At 48.0% G+C, this 17,509-nt stretch overlaps 8 protein-coding genes across 8 annotated transcripts, besides 8 other annotated features; all 8 read left to right on the top strand.

The window, feature by feature from the left end:
* Nucleotides 1-70: 70 nt before the first annotated feature.
* On the top strand, nucleotides 71-1,213 carry Tb10.61.3070 (hypothetical protein, conserved; the record flags this gene model as incomplete). The annotated part of the gene is made up of 1 exon (XM_822775.1): nucleotides 71-1,213. One exon carries the CDS (start codon nucleotides 71-73, stop codon nucleotides 1,211-1,213), a length of 1,143 nt encoding a protein of 380 aa, XP_827868.1.
* A 559-nt stretch (nucleotides 1,214-1,772) lies between these two features.
* Tb10.61.3080 (hypothetical protein, conserved) lies at nucleotides 1,773-2,801 on the top strand (the record flags this gene model as incomplete). Its single annotated transcript, XM_822774.1, has 1 exon — nucleotides 1,773-2,801. The coding sequence occupies one exon, from the start codon at nucleotides 1,773-1,775 to the stop codon at nucleotides 2,799-2,801; it is 1,029 nt and encodes a 342-aa protein (XP_827867.1).
* A 589-nt stretch (nucleotides 2,802-3,390) lies between these two features.
* Nucleotides 3,391-3,471: a sequence feature (A-rich).
* Nucleotides 3,472-4,301: 830 nt separating this feature from the next.
* Tb10.61.3100 (chaperone protein DnaJ) lies at nucleotides 4,302-5,024 on the top strand (the record flags this gene model as incomplete). Its single annotated transcript, XM_822773.1, has 1 exon — nucleotides 4,302-5,024. The coding sequence occupies one exon, from the start codon at nucleotides 4,302-4,304 to the stop codon at nucleotides 5,022-5,024; it is 723 nt and encodes a 240-aa protein (XP_827866.1).
* Nucleotides 5,025-6,253: 1,229 nt separating this feature from the next.
* Nucleotides 6,254-7,039, top strand: Tb10.61.3110 (hypothetical protein, conserved; the record flags this gene model as incomplete). Its single annotated transcript, XM_822772.1, has 1 exon — nucleotides 6,254-7,039. One exon carries the CDS (start codon nucleotides 6,254-6,256, stop codon nucleotides 7,037-7,039), a length of 786 nt encoding a protein of 261 aa, XP_827865.1.
* A 282-nt stretch (nucleotides 7,040-7,321) lies between these two features.
* Tb10.61.3115 (hypothetical protein, conserved) lies at nucleotides 7,322-7,663 on the top strand (the record flags this gene model as incomplete). The annotated part of the gene is made up of 1 exon (XM_822771.1): nucleotides 7,322-7,663. One exon carries the CDS (start codon nucleotides 7,322-7,324, stop codon nucleotides 7,661-7,663), a length of 342 nt encoding a protein of 113 aa, XP_827864.1.
* Nucleotides 7,664-8,345: 682 nt separating this feature from the next.
* Nucleotides 8,346-9,317, top strand: Tb10.61.3120 (hypothetical protein, conserved; the record flags this gene model as incomplete). The annotated part of the gene is made up of 1 exon (XM_822770.1): nucleotides 8,346-9,317. One exon carries the CDS (start codon nucleotides 8,346-8,348, stop codon nucleotides 9,315-9,317), a length of 972 nt encoding a protein of 323 aa, XP_827863.1.
* A 613-nt stretch (nucleotides 9,318-9,930) lies between these two features.
* Nucleotides 9,931-9,951: a sequence feature (AT_rich).
* Nucleotides 9,952-10,609: 658 nt separating this feature from the next.
* Nucleotides 10,610-10,633: a sequence feature (AT_rich).
* A 568-nt stretch (nucleotides 10,634-11,201) lies between these two features.
* Nucleotides 11,202-11,272: a microsatellite.
* A 587-nt stretch (nucleotides 11,273-11,859) lies between these two features.
* Nucleotides 11,860-11,879: a microsatellite.
* A 236-nt stretch (nucleotides 11,880-12,115) lies between these two features.
* Tb10.61.3130 (hypothetical protein, conserved) lies at nucleotides 12,116-14,158 on the top strand (the record flags this gene model as incomplete). Its single annotated transcript, XM_822769.1, has 1 exon — nucleotides 12,116-14,158. The coding sequence occupies one exon, from the start codon at nucleotides 12,116-12,118 to the stop codon at nucleotides 14,156-14,158; it is 2,043 nt and encodes a 680-aa protein (XP_827862.1).
* A 439-nt stretch (nucleotides 14,159-14,597) lies between these two features.
* Nucleotides 14,598-14,628: a microsatellite.
* A 530-nt stretch (nucleotides 14,629-15,158) lies between these two features.
* Nucleotides 15,159-15,228: a sequence feature (A-rich).
* A 1,034-nt stretch (nucleotides 15,229-16,262) lies between these two features.
* Nucleotides 16,263-16,304: a microsatellite.
* A 38-nt stretch (nucleotides 16,305-16,342) lies between these two features.
* Tb10.61.3140 (protein kinase, putative) lies at nucleotides 16,343-17,401 on the top strand (the record flags this gene model as incomplete). Its single annotated transcript, XM_822768.1, has 1 exon — nucleotides 16,343-17,401. One exon carries the CDS (start codon nucleotides 16,343-16,345, stop codon nucleotides 17,399-17,401), a length of 1,059 nt encoding a protein of 352 aa, XP_827861.1.
* Nucleotides 17,402-17,509: the final 108 nt, after the last annotated feature.

The raw sequence follows: 17,509 nt of genomic DNA, 5'->3' as shown, positions 1-17,509 counted from the left end.
ATTTTCAGCTGCCTGTTGTTACTGGTGGGTACACAGTTAGCATTTCGAAAAGGAGGAGGTAGTGCTTGTCATGCGAAAGTTTTTACGGCCTCATACCTTTCTTGCAGCACACTGGTGCCTATCCGGCGGTCCTCAACGTCTCTGTTCTTCCGCACATGACGGCTGCGGACTTCATGTAGCGCCGAAGAAACCAAAGCGGCGCATCAGCGCGGGCATTGACACTTCTGCCATTCTTGAGAGCATTCCCCGTGACCCTGGTGCGCACGCTGAATTGTCTACAGCTGAACTAGAGCGCAAGGTGGAGGAGTGGTCTAAAATGGAGCCAGAAGAGCTGGAGAAGTTGTTCCAACAACTGGATAAACAGGAGAAGGAGGAAAGTCGAGTGCTAGAGGAGGATTCGCTTTATCAAATGGACATCTCCCTTCGTGAGTCATCGCGCGCCGCAGTTCGCGTTTTTTGGAAGGACGTTGATGTGCGGAAACTGGACGAAGAGCATGAAGGTTGGTACACTGTGCTCGTGGATGGCCGTAAGGTAAAGGCATTTGAGTCCAGGGGGGTTTTGGCGATTCCCAGCGAGGCCATGGCGTATGCATGCGCCCGTGAGTTTTCAGAACAAAAGGATTATCTGAACAAACTTTTGATGCCTTTGAGTGACATGTGCAGCGGAGCTCTGACTGTCGCGCCGCAAATGATCACACCTCGCATCGACTACTTAATGTCCTTCTATCAGAATGACAACATGTACTTTCGATCGCCCCCTATAGTGGAAGAACAGGACCGTACCATCAACCCCGTTACGGAGTGGTTTTCACACGCGTTCGAGGTGAGTGTGCCACGTATTGTGGGCATTGGGCACCCTCTAATTCCCCCGAGAGCGACCTTCAAAGTTCGTGACGCACTTCTAGCGATGTCTATGAACCCGTACCAGGTAGTCGCACTATGTGTAGCGGCGCAGTTTACCAGTAGCCTCATTTTGCCCCTTGCAGTGTTTAACGGTATCGTCGATCTTCCGACGGCATTATCGATAAACCGAGCAGAGGAAAGACATAACACACGCACCGAAGGGATTATCGAGGGCTATCACGACATCCGTGACGCGGATGTGGTGACGAAACTGTGTGCAGCAGCAGTGACGTGGAAGCTAATGAAAGATGTGCCCCTCTCTAAATGTTTTGAGGTGCCCCGGTCTGCGTTTCTAGAAGAGGTTATTTGATCCCAGCGGTCTTTGTTTTTGGCGTGACACTCCTTATGCTAAGAAATTATATGGACTAATCCAGGCGTTGGTTGTGACCTTAGGGGGTTTCTCCAGCAACAGTGTTTTTTTTCTTTTTTGGTAGTTCCACAGTTGGAGAAAATCGCGGCTTATCGAATATCTTGGTATACGGTAATTGATTAACTGTTGTTATTATTTTCCCGGTGGAGGTAGGGGAGCGGGTCCCCGTCCTCAAGAAAAAAGAAGCATGTTAAAGGCGCCCCTCATGTGAGTGTGCGAAACGAAATATCGGGCTTTCTTCTTCCCTCGCAGGAGGGAACTTTACCGTATATGAGGGTTCCGCGGTGTGGTGTAGCCGAACGGCGACGTTATTCTAGTTGAATTTGTAGCAAATTTACTTCTTTCTTTCTTTCTATTTGTTTATTTGAAGGTTCTCTGGCTTACCAGAGGTGCAACATCAGAACCGAGTGCATCGTTTTCAGTATCCTTCGTGCTTGCACGGACGTACATATTCTGTTCACTCCATCCTTCAACCTGGAGATAATTCGTGCGGCTGCTGATGAGTCTTTTGTCTAATGCGGGTAACCCTAGTGGTTGTGGGAAGGTAACGGACCCGCGGGGGTCCCTCCAAATGACGAACACCCCTCGGTACGGAGAGGTGGCCAACAGCGATGAAGTACACGAGCAAATCCGTGATCTCGCAAGTCGAGCCAAGAACATAATACAAGAGAACTTCCAGAAGCACGCGACATCTGAAAAGCAGGTGCTTCAGGGCATCCAGTGCTTTGGTCCGTCCGCTCAGTCTCAGAAAATGTTAAGGTTGGAGAACGATGCGGCAAAGAAAGCTTTGACGACGGGAGTGTACGTGCTATGGAGATGTGAGAAACCCAAGCTCTCCGGTGCCAATACTGATTTCTGTGCTCGTATTGGTGGTAAGCATCGATGTTTCTGCGGTCATACACTAGATGAACACGAAGAGCCACGACAGTCACGCGGTCGGCTGGTGGCCCCTAAATGTGGTTCATGTGTTTGCCCTCATTATGTTTATATGCCAAATGAGCCGGAGGAGATAGGTGAGGGGTGGCTGACGCGCAGGTCCGGCTGGAACCCATCGCAGTGGTCTGCAAAGTGCCGATGTGGCCACGGTCATTTGAGGCATGACCCTCAAAACCGGCGTTGCAAGGACTGTTATTGCGGAATGTTCGAAAGCCATTTCCTGTGTGTAGTTTGCGATTGCAATGGTGAGGCTCACGAGACGGTGTTTGAGTTGGAGGGGGACCGCATCAAGCGTGGACTACCGGTTCGGGAGGAGTTCTTTCCCCTCGGCAACGTTGAATGGTCCGTGCGGGAGATGGTGTTGAGTGGCCCCACGTGTGACAGAAAGCAAGGCCAATGTACCCCCCGCATCGGATCATCTAGAGGTGCGATTTCGCACAATAATTCACCACAGCAAGGACTGCTGCCGAGCATTCGAGCTTCGGCACCCACCCCCGTTCAGCCGCTGCCACCACACTGCGGCAGTTGCGCAGCTATATTTCGTTCTCCTCAAAGCAAGTTTTGTTCAAACTGTGGCAAAGCACGTGTTTGATGTATAAGATGTGCCCATAGACATGGAAGGGGGGGGTTCATCGGGTACCTGCGAGTGGGCTTAATTTGTCTTTCCCCACATCTTTTTGCTTCAACGCCGTCTTTTTTTCTTATCTCCTGTTTCCTTCCCTCCGGTGCCCCCTCCAATACACTTTTTACCGTTACAAACGCACACCCCATTCTCGAGCGATTTGTTTACACCATTTTGCCTGTCTGTCATCGTGCATACCAAGGAAGTGGTGGTGAGAGCGGACCGTCACCCCCACTGTTGACTGGTTTGTGTTATTTTATCCCCCGACCTCGTATAGTAATGTGAGTATGTGCCGGTAAAAGTAGTAACAGTGCCAACAATGGTGTAAAGAGCAACTCATTGAAGGGATTGCTCTGAAACATTACTCGTCACGTCGTTGGGGATGGAGGGAGGTGGTGGTGGCAGGGTTGCGACCTTCGCGTTATGTGCGGTACAATATAAGGTGGGGTAAACCAATAAAAGATACATTTGGTGCGTAACATTCGAAGAGGGTAAGTACGGGAGTTTAAAGCAACACATATCGTGATCGTTGTCCATATTTTTCTACTGGGGGGGGCCGTTTTCATTTCTCTTCTCTTTTTATTCCGTTCCGGTCCACTTTTTTTGTTTCCTCTTTCTTTTTTTTTTTACTTTTCTTTCCCAGAGGCCTCGAACCCCCGTTACGTACGCTTTAGCTTGGCTTACTGCTGGAATATGGTTGTGCGTGCCGGAAAACAATCCGGTCACGTGCGGTTCCGCTAATATGTATACTATGTCCTTCTTCCCTCCTTGCTGCTGCATTCTCCTCCACTCAAAAGATCCATCAATATGGAAAATACGTGAGTGTGGTGAGGGTGTGGGTATGATGCAGAGTTTGCGCATTGCTTTCGGTCTTCTCTGCCGTTTAGAGGTGGATAAACTAACATATAAACGTGAATCAACAACAGTAGCTGCGTGTGAGTGGTAGAAGGAAGTGAGATAAGCGAACATGACTTCTTTTCCCCCTTATATTACTTTCATTCTTGTTATTGCTTCTTTCCAAAATATTACGTCGTAGGAAGTGAGAACTCGGAGAGACCACTTGAGACCAGTTGTGGCTCCGACTGCGTTGCACGTGCGGTTTGTACTCTGCCTGTTACAGCAATCCCTCCGTGTAAGTGCCTCGCAGTAACAGGTTACCATCGACGAGGATAATTGTTAAGAGAAGGTTTGCCAGAAAGTTGGCGGACAAAGTGGTGTTAGGAGCAGGTTAACAAAATAAAAGGGGAGCAGAAGGCAGGTGACCTCCATAAGGTTTATTCAAAACACATCTAAGAAAAGATTTAACGATCACACACTAATACCAGATAAGTCTGTAACACGGTGGCGGCTGCAACACAGTATCAGCGAACGATAGTTTTCCCCCTTTAAAGGAGCAAGTGAGAGAAGCACACAGTGCAACAAGGAGGAGGGAGCCTGCGCGACCCACTTGTTTATTCCTGGGCCTGTAAAATGTGGCGTAGTCAGTGCTGTTTGTTTGTAGGTGGTAGGACCTGCCGCAGGCTGTTGACGCCAACTTCCTCAAGGCGGATGGCAGCCGGTGCGATGGGCGCAGCTCCGCTATTCGTTCAGCTCCGCCTCGCCAGTGAAGTGAAAAATCCATATACTGTGCTTGGCGTTAAGCAAGGAGCTTCTAAGGAGGACATTAAGAAGGCGTATCGCGTGCTTGCCAGAAAACATCACCCTGACGCACCGGGTGGTTCCCATGAAAAGTTTCAGGAAATCCAAATGGCGTATGAACAGGTAAAGAGCGGGATATGGATACCCAAGGATTCGAATGGTGGTACTGACGGTGCAGGAGGCACGACCAACGCCAACCGCTACAGCAACTTCCGCTTTACCACGCGGCAACATAAGAGCAGAATTAGTTACGACGAGTTCTACGAGGAAATGCATACTGGCAAAGTGAGGAAAGATCCGTTTGGTGATGACGACGGGACTGAAGAGGCTACATCCAAGGATCCACGCCGCAGAGCATTCGCAGGAAATGAAGAATTCTTCCAGGCATGGTTTCGGGTTATCCTCATGTGGTCTGCCCTGTTCGTGACGCTGCGTATTGTTCTCTTCATGCTTTTCCCTCCGCGGCACGAGGCGGTGCGACGGGCACCGATGCCAAAAGAGCCCAGGAAACCACCTCCACCGAAGCCGCTCATGAACAACTCACTTGTTGCATGAGCCAAAGTGGTGCCATCGGTGAAACAACACAAACGGAATATTTCTTTCGGCTCCATCCAGTCTCGTGTCCACTGGCTTTTCCTGTGGTGTGGCAAGGAGGGGTCTTACAATTAAGGTAGTGTCAGGTTGGCGCGCATTTCTGTCTACCCGGTCCCTAACTGTCGTCAATCACATCCAGCCGTTATGAGCAGGTAAAGGGAGAGTAGCAGCGGTAGCAACGCCAACGGAGTACATGCTACAAGGGGTGCGATACGGGGTCAAACGGAAGAATGTGTGTGTTGCCACATAACCTCATCGGTGCTACTGAAGTGTACTCACATCCGGTGGGAGAAGTACTTAATCAGATGCGTTAATTTTGCCTGAAACAGGTTGCATATGTTTATATATATATATGAATACACGTATATGATATATGCTACGTCTTGGGCTACTCACGTTTTGTGTTTGTATCGTGTGATGTCTGCTTCACAGTGTTTCCTTCACCTGTTATTGTTTGAAGCATATTTCCTCGTGTACCTTGTTACCACTACATACCTTCCATTTCCCCAGTAGGTGTAACCCTATCTACTCCCTGCCACTTATTTGACCGCGTCACATATTTATTGCCCACTCCCATGTTTGTTGTGTGGAAAACCTGAACAAGAACATGTGCCTTCGAATACTCACTAGCACGTGGATGGGTACACAAGCGAAGGTCCTCCACCAACTTGTAGTGACAGGGAGTGTGTAACTGAGTGTTTGTGTAGGTACTCCACCCACTTTTTTTTATTACTGTAATTTTATCGCTTGCAACATCGTCTTGAAATGTATTCTTATGCTTTTTTTTTTACGCATGTGCACACCCGTTGGGTGAACTGCGTTTTTCTTTTTTCTTGCATTTCCACCATTATTCACCACAACGGACAAGGAGGCGCCGTTATCCTCCGACTGAAAATAAACCGGAGCAACGAATAGGGTAAATAGTGCCTAAGTTAGCGGCTCTGTTGTCCAACTCTTCGTCATCGGACGCGGAGAGGCAAGAGCGCTAGGTAGGGTTGACGGTGGGACTCCACTGACCTTGCAGAATACGTTTGGGTATTTTTCGTTCTTAGCAACATATATCCGTAGTGGGGCCGTTCGTAATATCTTTAGTGTGGTAGCCGTTTGACGGAGGAGTGAAGGGAAGTAAGGTTGTAGGGGAGAGGGAGGTCTGCGGTAGGGAGCCACACTTTCAACGGAGAAGTACGGCAATGTTCAACCGTAACTTTATTCTCCGAGCTGCGGAGTTCAAACAGAAGTCCCGTTGGTCCAGTGTATGGCCGAACATGCGCTATGGGTCCATGTTTCTCAGCTACAGCGTGGGAAGGAAGCTTCCAATGAAGGGTGTCAACTGGGTTACTCGAGACTCGAATCGCTTACTGAATTTTTCCAACAGGTACAGTGCTGTAATCTCCGACATCGACGTGAAACGGACGGAGGAGGAACTGAATGTCGCTCTGTCGGACATACGTTGGAACGACCACCGACGGATCTACTGGAAGTGCTCTTTTTGTGGTTCCAGTTATCGTAAAAACGTTTCTGTTCGAACCAAATATCACGCAGGCTGTAACTTCTGCAAGAAGAAATATCCGTCAGAGGTGCGTGGGGAGCAGCACGGAAGCCCGCCCGTATCGCAAGCGGCTCCTGAATTAACTGAGCAGCTCGTGGACAACGGCAAGCGGGATAATTTGGCTACGTTAGCAGTAACAAGCAAATTTTATGCGGAGTGGACTTGCCGCGGTTGTGGCGGGTCATACAGGTCAACTATTCGCAGTCGTACGGGGCAAGTAGAGGCAGGGCAATGTACTTTGCACCCTGACATTGTGGCTTGGTCGGCATACTGTCCGTCATGTTCGTGGAGACCAAATATGGTTCCCATCGCAGAGGAAGTCTCGCGCAGTGGTCAGTTCCTTGGGTTGGAGCGATCCATGGAAGAGTTGGGTGGACAGCGGGGCAAACAACTACCCATCCCGCGGAGGAAGAGGTTGGCTTGCTAAGCGGTGTTTAGTTACTTGACCTTCGCTTCTTCTTTGTTTCGGTTGTTCTCCCTTCTGTATTTCTTATAACCGTGCGGATACCCAGCAGTTCGCAGTGCCTCTTCGTGGGTATTTGCATTCTGTGAGTTGTGTTGTGTTGTGTTTGTGAATAAAAACCATACTCCTACTGCACTGCTCATCACTCGTTTATTTGCCTTCCTTTATTGCCACTAATTTCCAGTGGCTTCGTCACAGCGGTTAGTGTAGTACCTGTTTTACAGGACACAGCAAGTTTCCGCTAATATGTCTAGTCGCTTTTTCCAAAAGTATTTTATCCGTTGTGGTAACTGCCAAACCATTCAGAGGTACGCGAAGGGCTACAAGCCCATTCCCAACCCTATTCTTTTTGATTCGGACGCACACTGCCGCAGTTATCACCGTGAGCGACGTGACTGCACGGGGTTGACTGGGACATTGGTGACTTGCCGCTGCGACAAGTGTGCGCGCGTTCACTCCCATTGGACTGTAATGGACTTTCAAGAATTTCTAGATGCAAAACTAGTAATGACCCCGGAGGAACGGACTGCGCTACTGTGGCCGGGCGCGGGGAGTAGGGCAGAACCGTCGTCCGGAACATCGAATTAACTTCAGGGAAGTGTGGTGCCAAGTGAAGACGCCGTTGTGATTGTTATGTTAAACATGCACTTCACGAACGTTTTGTGGATGTTCGTGTGAAGGGGTTTCGAAGGCTACAGGTGTACTTTGGGGGCGGAAGCCACAGGATTTGGTGGCTGTGTTGACCGAGGGATGCGTTCAAGGGTAAATTTTTGAACACTTGTTCTTTCCTTTGCTACTGACATCATCACCCAGTTATGATGTAGCCAACTGCGCTTGAACTGAATTGTTGTCTAATCTGCCCGCGTAGCCTTTTTCTTTTTCTCATTATCATTTCCGTTTGGGGAGGATTAGGGGAAGTTTCTGAAGGGGAAGAGGTGACATTTAAATGTCTGAGGCTAGCGACCGTCATCGGCGTGTTGGCGCTAGTTTCACTCAACAGTACTACACGAAGTTGGTGCGGGAACCGAGTGAGTTGCCAAACTTCTACGTGCAGGACGCTTCATTTGAGCACCTTGGGCACAAAGCCACCGGCGTAAAGGCGATACGGGAGGCTGTTGACCGGTTGTACCCCGTTCTGGTTGACGCCGTTGTGAATATCGTCAGCCTCTCATCGGAGGTGGGGAGCGATGGAAATATTTCTCTCACAATACAGGGGGTGCTCACCGTATCGCCAACCCTCAGCCACAACTTTACCCACGAAGTTGTGCTCATGGAACACAAAGCTCATCCTGGAAGTTTCGGGGTGGTGCGTGACAGGCGGATAAACAACCCGTCAGAAGAAGCACAGAAGCGGTGGGCGCTCGAGACACCGCCAATGTTTGCTCAGGAATCACCGAAGGAGGAACTACCACCCATGGAGGACTTGGCTCCGTCGAGGGCTGCGGTCGCCGCCCAGAGGGTGAGTTCAACGACTCAACCGGCGGCCGAAGCTGCGGTGGAGAAACCGGCTGACTCTGGTGCACCCGCTGTTCCCGATGCTGAGGCAGAGACACGGAGGCCGAAAAGTTTTGCGGAAGCCATCAAGTTAGGGAAACAAGTAGGTAGCAATGCGAGTCAGGTGGCTCCTCGACTCGTTGTGGCGAAGGGGGTCAAAGACCACGCTGAGGAGCCTCCAGTTCGGGTGAAAGCGAGCGAACCCCAGCGAGAAGGCGCAAAAGCGCTGACTAAGGATTCTACGGGGGCAAAGAAGGGTGCGACGGCGAAAAAGCGCGATGGCAGTGAGAAGAACGGAAAAGAAGCGAGTGACCGGTCCTCAGGCAAACCAAACGGTAGGGAGGGTCCCAATCGCAGCAAGGGGAAGGATGCGGAGGGGCGGACGCTTAGTCGCTTCGTGGTTTTTTATGACGTCATTGTGAAGGGTTTGCCTCCCACTGCAACGGAGCAAACTGTACGCGACCTGGTGGAGCCAATGGCCCCCGTTAAGCTTGTGAAATTACTTTCCCAAAATGATAAGAAGGACACCAACGTTATACGCACCTTTTCCTTCGTGCAGTTGGATCACGACGCCATAAAAGAGGCGGGTGGTAATGTGAAGGCAACGGTGGCAAAATTGTTAGAGTCGAGCAAGGGAAAGAAGGGGTCTGGAGGGTCACGCATTCAGATAGACGAGGTCCGCGAAAAGTACACCGCGGCACCTGCCCAAACCTCGGGCGAGGCAGCCAACGCCGATTGTTCTCAGTAGAGATACAAAGGCTGTTATGGCCAACCCTGGAGTGATGATATGGCCGTACTCTGCACCTTTACTCTCTTGTGATGTGTGTATTGGTGTCCGGCGTGAACTTTTTTGCTTCATGCCCTTTGATTTACCCCGTTCTGATGATGTTCACGCACTGTCATCTCTTTAGCCCTCACTTCAGGAATGTACATGAGTGTATTTTCCCAAGCTGTGCAACCACCCAGTCTCTCCGCAGCCATGTCGTTGGCACTGGCTGAGCTCAGCTTTATTATTTCATGTCAATGCCGCTCCTGAGGAGTTGTGCATACCTTAAAGGGATTCCCTATGAGGTGTTTTCACAAACTTGTCAGTTCGGCCGATCGCGTGTTCATAAGCAAGTGGGGGAGGAACATTCTCTTGTATGTTTTGCCATTGCAAAACTCGGCGCTTCGACTGTTGTAGGAGCTGGGAAGGGCTGTGATCCTGGTGTAAGGTTACAGTGGATGGTTCAAGCTCCCCCCTCACTGATGTGTGTGTGTGTGGGGGGGGGGTAAAGTTTGGAGCAAAAAAAACGGAAACGGAGTGTGGGATAAACGGGACGGGAGGGGAGAGGGATAGGACTACACACATTTAATGATTCATTAAAATTTTTTTTAAAAATGGACGGAGAACTAGCGAAAACTAAGTAGAGCTAGGAAATCAGGGCGATGAAGAGGCGCATAGGAGCAGGAGAGACCGGTGTTGTCACATTGCTGTGGGTGTGTGCGTGCTTTATGTTGGAAGCGATGAGCAGAGCGTGGAGAAAGGAAGGGAGAGCAGCTGCCCGTCGGTTCCCAAGAGGGGAGGTGCGTGTCTGGTATGCCTCATTACGCGCGACGCGTCTCCTCGCGCTTTCCTCTGGTTTTCTTTCTTTTCATGATTCACTTAGAAGCTGAAGTAGCAGAATTCAACGAATTGAGAGGCAATGGGAGTAAATAAAAAGACGGTCAAAAGGAAGAGAGCAAGGGAAGTAACAGCATTTTTGTGCAAGATAATGTTCCTACATTCTAGAGTGGTTGATTCCGGATATGGTCTTGTGGGCGCTGTGACCTGAGTTATGTTTATCTGCGGATAAATAAGGGATGGGGGCAGAATGCCAGTGGGCAAAAAAATTGGTTTCATGTGCGTTTAGGAGGTAACCGGGTTAAATATGGAAGGGGAAGGGGGGACCAAGACCTCACGCGTTTGTGCGGAAAAGCGCGAAAGAGAAGACAACACGATAGGTTCACGTGATCTCACAGTCGGCGTGTATCTTTGATGACACACGTGCTTCTGTTGTGTTATATATTATATAAATATATTATCAAGCCTTTATCTCTCTGTTTGTATGTGTAGTACGGGTGTGTTTCGTGTTTATCTTATGGACGCAGTACGCAGTATGTATACCACTCACCATGGAGAGGCAATGAAAAAAGGAACAAAACCGAGGGGAAATTCGGCACCGCTGCGTGACGGCGGTCGCTGCAGATGAGCTTCTTGTAAGTTTCGCCTTTGCCCTTTGCTCTATGTTAGTTCATCTTTTTGAAATGTTTTCTTTCTTTTAATGCGGTGAATACAATGCTGTGAAGATCAGTGCTGGGGAAAAGAAGCCGATGCACATTTGTACCCGTGAGTGTTTGCGTAACTACAATCCTTTTCAGCTCTTTTGTTGCCATCACACCTCTCTCGCATGTGCCTTTTAAGTTCATCAACACTGCTTTATTAAATTTTAATTATGCGGGTGGTGATCATCCCGCACGGACTGTTTTTGATTTCTGCTTTTCTTTGATTTGGTAGCTTTCCTTTTTTTTTTCCTTTCGCCTCTTCGTGTGGGTGCGCAGTTTGTGCGGTTGGAGAAGGCGAAGAGGCATACTCCACTAGAGTTGTGTCATCATATATATATATATGTAGCATGTGTATGCGTATGCATATACATATTTATATATATTCATATACATATATATTTCTATCATTATCAACCGAGACGTAAGGGGGCAAGAGAGGGGAGGTTCTTTCGTCTGTTTTTCCTTCTCATTTTCGTAGTTCCTCTCATTGGGTGTGATGTAACCTGCGTCTAATATGTCAACCTTTAGGAGGGTTTAAGATTAACGTGAACTTTAAGTGGGAAAGGTGCCCATGCTTGTGTGAAAACGGTAAGCTCTGAGTAAATTTTTATTTAATAAGTTCAACCATTAAGAGAAGAAGTAATGAAAGAGGATGAAGCGATGCAAGTGTGTGCGCGCGTATGGGGGAGGGGGGAAGGTGAAAGACTACGGGGCGGCAAAGTACGTGAGGGAATGAAAATGAGGGGGAAATGGAGGTGAAGGGGGGGGGAGGAAAGGCAAAGGTATTCGAAGAGAAAAGCATGGGAGTGGTTCACTTAACTCCTCTCTTCTCCGCGGTATTTTTCACTGCAATAATAATTATAACTTCTCCGTTACCCAAGTTGCACCTGTGCGCCCGCTGATATTACGATTGGACGGGAACCCCTTTTTTTTTTCCTCCCTCTTCCCACCAAAACGACACACGTAAGAGAAAAATTGTCTTGTATTGTGTGTGTGTGTGTGTGTGCCACCACTATGTGTATATGCGCTGTGTGGTTTGGTAATTTGGTGTGTGTTTTATGCACAAGGATTGTGCGCGTCCCTGTCCTTTCTGATCCCTTTTCGGTGTGGTATTGTTTTCATTCGAAAAACAAACGAATCCTTTTCCCCTTGTTCTCTGTCCAATGTGTGATATCACAATAGGTACATATTCATTCGCTTATCAGTACACGTTCTTTGGCATTTACTGAGGACCCCTTACAAATGGCAACCATAGCGGAGTTGCAGCAGGCGATACGTGATGAGAAGGAGAAACATGAGCAAGCAATGGAAGAGTTACGGTCCCAGCGTGAGTCACTTGCGTCCGTAGTCGCGGAGCAGCAACAGTACACACAGGATATTATCATGCGTGTGTCTGAGCTTCGTGGGCGGAAGAGTCAACAAATGCTGGCTGGTAATGCCGCACCTAACTTTGCGGAGATTGACACCGGTTGCAAAGCTGTGGATGACATTCTTTACTCCATTGAGGAGGGACTTGAAACTTCTACAGGCAAAAGCAGCGTTGTTTTGGGGAAGATTTTGGCGGCCGCGGTACAAGCTGTTGTTCCTGGTGGCGACAAGAAACCCTCCACGTTAAGCTCGAGTAGCTCCGCGACACGGACGACAGATGTTGTTGTTATCAGCCGCAACGAGATACGGGGAACACACGAGTGGGTAAAGAAGCACTGCAAGAAGTGCACCGCTTGCGGAGAATTGAATGGGAGGCCGAGGCCGTGGGAGCCACCAAAGAAAACAGACAAGGGCAAGTCCATTAAGGGTAATGCCTCTGCGCCGAACCTGCGTTGCATTCCCGGAAAGAACTTTCGTTCCCTATCGCTGTGCTTCCGTAGGGAGCCGTGTAGTGGGACAGTTCTGGAACTTATGAGGATTTCCGCTGTGGTTAATGTTCAGGGTCAAAGCGGTGAGCAGATAACCAACCCGAGAGAGGTCGCCGCAAAAATAACCGCCCTTGTGGTGGAGTGGGTTCGGAAGGAGATGGAGAACGCAAGGGAGGCGGCCAAGAAAGCTCCGTGGTGCGAAGATGGTGAGGACGGCCAGAAGTTTGCAGTCGCCGTGGAAATGCTGCTACACAACATTGACACACGTGTCGAGGTTTTCGTGATTCCACCGAAAAACGGAGGCAACGTTGGGGGAAGCAACCATGTTCCCATGAAGATCAACGTTTTTGTCGTCTCACCACTGTTCCTCTCCACGTTGCAACCGTTTGTGGAACTGTGGGGAAATGAGCGGGACCGTGAATATATGCTTCAGGGTCTCATCAAGCCGGCTATTAAACGCATCGCCAAACTATTTGGAGTGGATGGTGTAGTTGACCATGGTATCACCGTCGGTCTCAAGGCTGTAGACGCCCTTGTGAGAATGACAAAAGGGAAGCACTTCTTTGAACCTACATCCCCGGTTAAGAGCAAATCGGGCCGCCCTTCGGCATCCCAACCGGAGCAGCTAATCGGCTTTATGCATTCCGTCATTCTTGCAATGTCCCTTCTGGGGACGCGCATTGAGCTAGAGTGCGCTGTTCCTGACCTTGGCGATCTGAAGGATTTGGAGGACGCGAAGCGGAGCGCATTCAACATTGCAAAAGCCTTTTTGCAACGCCTTCTTCCCCCACGGCAAGATGTTGCCGTTTCGTTAACCGATCCAGCAGCGGCAGATGCTGTGCTTTGGCTACGGCGTATGCCAACACGGATGCTTGAGGTGCTTAACAATGCCTTCAGCAGCAACAGCCGACTGCCCTCGTCTCTGCGCACGGGCGTTATCGATCACCTTGCTTCACCACGGCTGAAGATTAACTACGCTCTCAAAAACTTCTCTGAGATAGTCATTGACATCTTCCGTCCGTACGCGCCAAATAGTGGCATGATGACTGTGGAAGAGAAGCACAAGGGCGAGAAGGCGCGAATTGGTGCATGCGCTCCCGTTGTCGACATTCCCCGCGACATTGTCCGTGCCAGTGCAGAAGCTGCTGCGTGGGCGAAGGATATGCAGCAAGAGCTACTCAAACGGGAGGCCGCCGGTGTGAATACCAAAGAGGGCGAAGACGCCGTGAACGTTGTATTGGAAAGGACGAAAGGGGACGAGATCATGGCCAACTTTCTGAAGGAAATGCAAGACCTCCGTTTGGAGGTTGTGGAACTCTTGGAATTCGGGTGTGACGTCTGCTTGCCCTTCGGTGTTGCCATGCAGAACGGGACCACGCAGCCAAGTGAAATTATCTACGCGCGAGTTGAAGGTGTTCGCAACGCGTAAATGGGTTAAAGTGGGTAGGTAAAATTGATGCCATGAGAATTCTCCCAGAAAGGAAGTTATAAAAGGTGGGATAAATGTATATTTTCTCTACAAAAAGAAAAAAAGAAGGGAGAAAAACGAAGGGGGAGGGAAATAATAATAACCAGCACCTGTAAGGGAGAGAGAGAGACGATGATAAGGCGTCGATGGTGACCGTAATTTGTTTGTTTGCTCATTTCCTTCATCGCTCCGTTCTGTTTTACATCCACAGGAGTTTCTGAGACAGTTAATAAGCAAGATGAAGATAATATATATATTTCCCTTGTTTATATCAACCATTGATATAATTCAATAAATGGATAAGCAGAAACCCGACTGGTTAAACAAGAAGAGGGAAATGGAGGCATGTGGTGTTGGAGAGCGGAGGTTGCTTCTTCCTTATTCCCTTATTATTATTATCATATATATAAATATATATATATATATATATAACGTTAGTAACAAAAGCGAATCAGAAGAATGTAAAAGAGTGAAAAGAAGAAATAAAGGAAGGAAGGAAGAGCAAGAGGAGGGGGGGGCGGTGCTATAGATATTGTCAAATAAAATTGTTGCTTCTTTGTTTTGCTTCCGTGGTCCCTTTTGTTTTGCGTTGTTGTCAATATGTAACCATGGGGAATGATGATGCCAACAATAAAAATATTTCAAACGTAGCCGTGTGTTATTTCTTCCCTCTTGTTTTTTTTTGGTTTTGTGACCGCATGCATGTATATGAAAGCCACTCCGCGTGAGTAACGGGCGATAAGAAACAACAGAAAATAAAGGGAATGGAATAACGATTAGAGGAGTGAGTGAATATAAGAGAAAATTTATTTCTCTTAGAAGTCGAAGAATAATACAGAAAGTAAGATGAAGAACGATAAAGGGGTAAAGATTAGGAATTAATGGGAAGGTACACAAGAAGGATTTAAAAGGTAATTTTGATGGGGGAGGCGGGAAGGGGAGGGCTAAAGTGCCATAACTGTTTTTTTCTTTTTTCTTTTTTACTTTTTAATGTTTTCCGACTTAATTTGGTTTGTTTTTTTTTTTTTGTTGGTGGTGGTGTTGTTGAGTGAAGAGTGAGGTTATAGTGTGGCGTCTTCCGTGTTTTTCGTGTTTATGTCACTGTCTTTTTTGTTGTGCCAGAGACGGTTATGTGCTGGTCGCCTGGCTTTCCCTAAACCAGTGGTAAACTGCGTCGCAACGGTGTAGTGAACGTTATTCTCAGCATGCGGATAGTTCCAACCAACGCTTTTCCTCTTCCTTCCCCCTTGTTCTTTCTTTGTCTTTATCTTTCTGGTGCCTTTCTCCTTCACCGGTTGATTATGGTATTTCCTTTTCTTTTCTGGTTAGCCACTACCTTTTGTTCTGTATTTAATTGCTCTTGTTGCGAAACTATTTTTCACTCCCTCCCTTTTTTTCTTCTTTTTCAATCTTGCTTGCTTGTTTGCTATTGTTTTTCCGCTCTAATTCATCACCCTGGTTGATACCACCACACGTATGTCTGTGCATGTGCTTTAAACTATCTATGTAGCGGCATTAAAACCACTTTCCTCACCTTCATTCTTTTACGTCCGCCGTGTGGATCCACCGGCTGTTTTTCGAATAATCTTTAGGGGACAGTACAGGGAAGAAGAAAATAAAGAACCAGATCAAAACAAGGGGAACAAAGAAATTAATATACAACTTAACATAAGCGAACAACCACACGAGAATTGAATCAAAAGCAAAATAACAGGAAAAAAAGAAGGTAAGCAAATATTTGCACAGAAGGAAACAACAGTAGCAGCGGTTAGAGAGAAGAGTTAAGGAGTGAACAAACACCTCCAAGGGGGATTTAAAAAAAAAAAAACTGAAAAAGAAAATAGCAGGGAAAGGTATTCAACGAACGGGGTGTAGATAAGTTAGGCGTTCCCTTGACTGGTCGAAAAACAGCAACAATAACACCAAACTAAAATAAAACAACACAAAAAGAAAGAAAGAAAGGGGCAAGTAGGTCGTCGGTCACGCCCACTAACGTTGGGTCATTGGCATAATATCAGTTTGACATCGGCGGCTTTTGCTTCCTCTCTCACTGATTGATTATCACTATTTATTCTATTTATTTATTCCTTTATCAAATTATTTTTTTGGTGTTGTTGTTGTTTTCAAAATCGCACTATTCACTACATGTCGCTCAACCTTACCGATGCTGCGGACGACCGCAGTTACAAGGAGATGGAAAAGTACACCGTGGAGCGAGTGGCAGGACAGGGAACGTTTGGCACCGTTCAACTTGCACGCGACAAAAGCACGGGGTCACTAGTAGCAATTAAGAAGGTGATACAAGATCCGCGCTTCAAAAACCGAGAGTTGCAAATTATGCAGCATTTAGCACGACTTCGCCATCCTAACATTGTGATGTTGAAGAATTACTTCTACACAGTCGGTGGGGAAGGACGGCGCAACGATGTTTATCTCAATGTGGTGATGGAATTTGTCCCCGAAACGCTGCACCGCACGTGCCGGAACTATTACCGTCGCATGACAAATCCTCCACTAATACTGGTGAAGGTGTTCATGTTCCAATTGCTTCGGAGTATCGCCTGTCTTCACATCCCCGTGATCAACATTTGCCACCGTGACATCAAGCCACATAATGTTCTCGTTGACGAGCAAACGGGGGAATTGAAACTGTGTGACTTTGGAAGTGCCAAGAGGCTTGCGGCAGATGAGCCCAATGTGGCCTACATTTGCTCGCGTTACTATCGCGCTCCGGAGCTCATATTTGGCAATCAGTTCTACACCACTGCCGTGGATATATGGTCGGTTGGCTGTATATTTGCCGAAATGCTTCTTGGTGAACCGATATTCTGCGGTGAGAACACTTCTGGGCAGTTGCGTGAGATTGTTAAAATACTTGGAAAACCAACGAAGGAGGAATTGCACAAATTGAATGGGAGTAGCACAGAGATTAATGCAAATGCCAAAGCAACACCGTGGGAGAACGTCTTCAAGCAGCCACTTCCTGCCGAGGTGTACGATTTGTGCGGAAAAATATTTAAGTACGTACCTGATCAGCGCATTACACCTCTGGATGCACTCTGTCATCCCTTTTTCAATGAGCTGCGGGAGCCAACAACGAAGCTTCCCAGTGGTAATCCCCTCCCAGCGCATTTGTATCAGTTCACTCCTGATGAAGTGGAGGCCATGACGGAGGCGCAGCGGGAGTATCTGCTGAAGAAGTAAATGGTCGTGTTTTAAGTTGTGTTCGAAGGTGTTGGAAAAAGGACCGAAAAGGGAAGGGATGCTGCAGTATGTTTTGGGTGTGATTTGTTGAGTTAATAGCGAGAAGAG

The sequence above is a fragment of the Trypanosoma brucei genome, chromosome 10 (genome assembly GCF_000002445.2).
Source record: "Trypanosoma brucei brucei TREU927 chromosome 10, whole genome shotgun sequence".
In the NCBI taxonomy this organism is placed as follows: domain Eukaryota; phylum Euglenozoa; class Kinetoplastea; order Trypanosomatida; family Trypanosomatidae; genus Trypanosoma; species Trypanosoma brucei.
This window is presented reverse-complemented; position numbering and strand designations above follow the sequence as displayed.